This window comes from Pteropus vampyrus, unplaced genomic scaffold (assembly GCF_000151845.1).
Source record: "Pteropus vampyrus isolate Shadow unplaced genomic scaffold, Pvam_2.0 Scaffold291, whole genome shotgun sequence".
NCBI classification, from domain to species: domain Eukaryota; kingdom Metazoa; phylum Chordata; class Mammalia; order Chiroptera; family Pteropodidae; genus Pteropus; species Pteropus vampyrus.
Window position 1 is genome coordinate 497,474 of NW_011889072.1, and position 5,896 is coordinate 503,369.

At 43.4% G+C, this 5,896-nt stretch overlaps 1 protein-coding gene across 1 annotated transcript in view; it reads left to right on the forward strand.

The window, feature by feature from the left end:
• Nucleotides 1-5,896, forward strand: part of SNED1 (sushi, nidogen and EGF like domains 1) — a gene marked incomplete at its 5' end in the record, with an annotated part of 56,460 nt that overhangs the window by 25,009 nt on the left and 25,555 nt on the right. Inside the window, 1 exon segment of the mRNA XM_023521082.1 lies at nt 5,408-5,701. Coding sequence (XP_023376850.1) covers nt 5,408-5,701 — 294 coding nt within the window.

Consider the following 5,896-nt stretch of genomic DNA (forward strand, 5'->3'; position numbering starts at 1 on the left):
TTGGATAGCTTACCAACAGAACGGATAGAACAGAAGAAAAAATTATAGAATCCAAGGACAGGTCACCAAAGTTATCAAATCTAAAGATCAGAGAGGAAAAAATGAATTTTAAATTATTAATACATAATTTTTTAAAGCACCAGAATATCAGTAATATGTGGGACAATATCAAACACCTAATTGGAGTTCCAGAAAGAAAGGACAGAATGAGCTAAAGAAAAATTTGAAGAGATAACGACTGAGCATTTTCTAAAAAAGGAGAAATACATCAACCCACAAATACAAGCTCAGCAAATAACAAGCAGAAATATTGAAATATACAAACTTAAGACCTAAACTTTTTATCCAAATTGTTATTCAAATATGAGACATTAAAAAACATTCTCATGCAAATACAGCCTCAGAGGCTTACCCCCGACCCCTAAAAAAGGTCATTTTTTAGAGGAACTACTCAAATAATAAGATAAACCCAGAACATTTTGTAAGCAATAAGAAAAGGGAGAATTATGAAATACTGTAGAAAGATTTGTCATTATCTAAAAGAAAAAAGTGAAAAAAATGGCAAAGGTTAAGATTAAAAAGAATTATGATAGAAAAAATACAGACAAATGTGAATGACTTAAACTCTTCAGGTAAAAGACAGATTGTCAGATTTATTACAGTACAAGCTGTACACTCGGAAGAGGCACCCCTAAAGCAAAAGAGCATACAAAGGCAAAGTAAAAGTATGGGGGCAAAATCGGGCAAATGCAAATCAAAATTCGGACAGAATAGACTGTAGAGTGAGGAGAGTCTCTCTCAACGATGATTGTTTCAATTCACCAAGAAGTCACCACCATTATAACATTCAAACATCAGATATAATAGTCTCGATGTATATATAAAGCAAAAATTAATGGACTGCAGAAAAAAAGGACAGATTTGCCAGAATACCAGGAAATTCTGCATCATCTCTCTCGATTAATTCAGGTTTAGGAGCCAAAAAAATCAGCAAAAAGATAGATTTGAACAATATAATCAATAATTTGAACTAATTCATTCTCTGAATACACACAAAAAATAAGTTATTAAGAAAATGGAGATAAATGATCAACTCTATGTTTAGATATTTTTAAAGATACTTTGAAATACCTCATGAGCCATAGCAGAAGTCATAGAGAGAGTGAAAGTATTTTTAAATGAATAACAATGGTCACTTTCTACATTGAAACTCATGTGATGCAGCAAATACTGTGCTTCGTGGGACATTTATAGCAGTAAATACACGTAAAAAAAGTTCAAGATTAATGAATTAAATGTCTGACTCCAGAAATTAGAAAAACAAAAAAATGGTACTAAAGAAAATGGAAAGAAAGAGGTACCACAAATACGAGCCATAATTAATGAAACAAATCAAAGTTACAAAAGGAGAGATAAACAATAAAATTAGTTCCTTGAACACTTACTGAAATGGACAAATCTCTCTCAAGATTAAAAAGGAAAAACAAAGAGCACGAATAAAAATCTTTATAAATGAAAAAGGTGACAGAGAGTAGGGATTAAAAAGATGATAAGGGAATATTGCTAACTAGTCTATATAAATAAATTTGAAACCTTAAAAGAAATGGACATAATATTCATAGAAAATGTAACTTACCAGAAACGACTCCGAGAAATACAGAGTCTACATAATTCTATAACTATTTAAAGAAACTGAAGCAGTAGTTAAAGCATTTCCCACAAAGAAACACCAAACAATGCGACAGGTACATTCTACCATGCTGCCAAGAAACAGATAGATCGATCTTTTCAGCATCTCGCAGGCTCTTCCAGAGAGTAGAAAATAAAGATCGTGTGCCAACCCATTCTACGAGGCCAGTGTAACCTGGAGCCAACACCAGATACGGACGGTTGGGGAAAGTAAACTTTTGGGTCCATTAAACACATGAACGGAGATGCAGAAATTCAGTAGCCTACCAAGACTATATACACCATTATCAAGTTGGCTGCGGCACGAATAGTTTGATACTAGAAAATTTTGCTACGTTGACCAATTGAAGAAGAAAAACCATATAAGAATCTCAATAGATGCATAATGAGCATTTGACAAATTCATACCCATTCATGAAATAAATTCTGACCAAACAAAGAATAAAAAGTACTTGCTTATCCAGACAGAAACATCACACACACACACACACACACACCCCCCTCTAGTACCATGTGGTGTAAAATAATACAGGATCTATTGGAGGGAGAACGTAAAAGAATTCTCCAAGCGCTCGTGACCCACAGAGAGGCGTGCTTAGCACGGATGTAGCTAGACGGGCCACACGATGAGAAGCAGGAAAAGAACCCACATATTTATAGTGAAAGGAGTACAGGAACATCAAGAAGGCTGTGGGACAGAGTTTTCTGATCCTCGGAATACAGGAGTTGAATCTGCTCTGCTGACTCGACTCGGGAAGGAAAGTAGCTTCTGAGGCAGTCTGACTTTGCCTCTTCTCAAACCTAGACTAAACAGTATCCTAAGTAGAGAAACGTTCCCCTTAAAATTGTGCATAATCAAAGTCTAACCGATCTTATATTGGCAGTACTAGCCAACGCAATAAAGTAAGAGAAGGAAGTTGATATCATGAAAATGCTAAAGGAGGAAGTAAAAATGTCAGTATTTGCAGCTGATGTTTGCCTTTAACCTACAGGCAAACTCCTGGAAATGATAGGAAGCATGACACAGTCAGTGGATATGGGTTACTATAACGAAATTAATTTCATTTTTACACATCAATTAAAAATGTAATTATGAAAAAGACATATATAGAGAAAACCAATGAAACGAAAAGCCGGTTCCTTGAAAAGTTCAGTAAAATAGATAAACCTCTAGCTAGAGAGATCAAGAAAAAAAGAAAATTGGGCAACATCAGAATGAAAGAGGAGACGTCGCAAAGGATCCACCAGCGTTTAAAGGACAACAAGGGCCTGTGACCTTAGGCCGATGCGGCTGACAACCTACAGGAAATGGATGAGTGCAGAACTGGCAGAAGAATGAACAGAGAATGTGAATATTCCCACAGCTATTAAATTTTAATGTGTAATAGAAACCTTCCTGCAAAGAAAATGGAAGAGCCGGATTTGTGGAACACTGGTGCGTTCTAGCAAGCATTAAAGAAAATAACACCGTGCACGGCTCCTTTAGGAAATGCAGGAGGAAGGGACATGTCTCAACTCGTTTTGTAAGACCAGCATCGCCATGAGACCAAATCCAGACATTGCAAAAGTGAAATTACAGCCTCATGAACATAGACACAAAATCCTAACGAGAGAGCACTAAGTCGACCCCAATGCTACACGAAAAGGGTAACGTGTCGTGACCAAGTGGGGTTTATCTCAAGAACGCAGGCTGGTTCAACATCTGAAAATCAGTAAATGGAATTCACCATATTAGCAGAGAGATAAAGAAGAAAATCATATGATCCTCTTGCTAGATGCAGAAAAATCACCTGATGAAATTCAACTGTTACTAAAAACTCTCACTAAACTAAGAGTAGAAGGGGATTTCTTCAGCCTGACACAGGGCGCCCATGGAAACCAACAGCCAGCAAAAGGCTTAATGGCGAAGCCTTCCTGAGACGGTCAGAACCAGGCAAAGGCAGCGATTTCAGCAGCCGCCCCCGGGACTGTCCTAGGCGGTGCCGGACAAGGAGCGGGAACAATCGGCACAGCCGTTGGAAAGGAAGAAGTAACAAGGACACGATCGTGCACACAAAATCCTAAGGAAGGTCCACCAAAGAAGCTATAGAACTGATACGCGAATTCAACTAGGCCACGGGATACACGGTCAATACACACAATCGATTATAATTTCATAGTCTAGCAGTGAACTTGAAAAATGAAATGAAACAATATCATGTACAATATCAAAAACATGATACATTTTTCCACGTGTGAAATTCAATATAGACATTAATGTAAATGCTCAAACTGTAAAAAAAGCATGAGAAAATCTTGAAGACAGCTCGAACAAAATGGTCGTGCATTTGGGAAAATGTTGCACTGGTTCTCGACTTCTCAACATACACAACTAATTTCAGATGGATTCAGGATTCAAAGATTTTTTTAATTACATATTTTTGGGTGGGAAATATAGGCCTTGGGGTAAGGAAACAGTCCTTAAGCCATCAAAAAAAAAAACACTAATAATAAAAGAAAAAGTGGGCAAATTAACTAAACTGGTTTCAAGACTATATGAAGAATTCTATGAATCAACGAGAAGAGAATAATCGACCCATTCAGAAAATCGGCAAAACACATGAACGGGCATTTCATGGAAAAGGAGACACACAAAGCCAACACACGTAAAAAGAATGTTCGCGACCACCCAAATGCCGACTAATGCACAAAGGAACCCCGCAGCCAGCAAGGCTTCGGGGTCTGCGGGCCACACGGGCTGGGAGTCGGGGTCAGCAGGATCGCTTATAAACTGCTGGAGGAGGCGTGCGCTCGTTTAAGCACCTTGAAGATGGTTTGGCGACGTGCCCGCTGAGGGGACCGGTCACGTAAGCTGTGTCCGAGCAATTCCGCTGCCGGGTGTCCATGTAAGGGAAGCTGCACCGCCAGATCAGAAGATGTGAAAGACCATACACAGAAGCATCTCTTTTCTTGCAACAGCCAAGAGTCTAGAACCAACCCAAATGCACATGGAGCAAGGGCGGGGAGGCGCGGCCCGGCACCCCACGGGGCGCGAGTGAGGGAGAGCACGCACACCGCGCTGTCGAGGGGTCCACAAACAGCACAGCAAAACCACACACGGTGGTGTTTAGGCAATTCATAGCAATTCGAAAACTAGTCGAAAGAGGCAGAGAGGAAGCCACAGAAATTCGCGTCACGCGGGATGGGGCACGCACGTAACCAGATGAGCTCTCAGGCTGGGTGCTGGCCCCTGGCCCCACGGGTCACTGTGCCATCACCATCTATTTACTTACTTACGCGGTAAGCATTCTAGTTCAACTTTTCTAAATTGGACGTTTTGAGTTCAGGACCACAACGCCCAGTTTGAGAAACACCTGTGAGTGTAGTAAGGGGAAGGGTTCACCCCGTCACATGGGCTTCATCCATGATGGTTACTGACCGGGCCCGTCCGCCGGAGGTCTCCTGGGACTGGGCCCGTGTCTTCTGAGAGCCCTCGAGGTCCTTGTTCATAGGCCCAGCACCAGGTCCCCAGTCCGTGCCCTCCTGTCCAAAGCCGCCGGCCGCCCTGGGTCCCGGCCTCTCCGAGCACCAAGGGGGTGTCACAGAATTCTGCCCCCTCCTCAGAACACAGCTCTTGTCTGTCTTGATTTGGCGTCGAGCCACCGCCTCTAACAACAGAACGTTGCTTTATTCTTCGGTCTCTCCTGGCTGCCGTGCGCTTGGCGACCCTCGCAAGCAGAAATTGACGAGTGCCTGTCGCAGCCGTGCCTGCACGGGGGCTCCTGCCAGGACCGCGTCGCTGGGTACCTGTGCGCCTGCAGCCCGGGGCGGGAGGGAGCCCGCTGCGAGCTGGGTAAGACGGGCCAGGCCACCAGACGGCAGCTCCAGCTCCCTGGCTGTGGGCCAGAGGCCCTGGGGTCCCCCTGGCTGTGGTCACCTTGCTCCAGCCAATCCCCTCCCCGGGCTGGTCTCTGGTTGGGGACTGCCTTCGCTCTCAGGCACCAACCAGCTCTGCTGTCCAGAAGGACGTGGAGTCCCCCCCGGGGGGACGGGGGAAGAGAGCTCAGCTGGCAGACGCCGACCTGACCACGGGCCCTCTCCTGCCGCCCGCAGACTCTGGCCCTGGCTCGAAGCCAGCGGAGGGAAGGGGCCCTGCACCCTCAGGCCCATGAGACAGACACCACCAGAGGGCCAGGCCCAGGATGTCCAGTCAAGGCCCCAAAAAGCC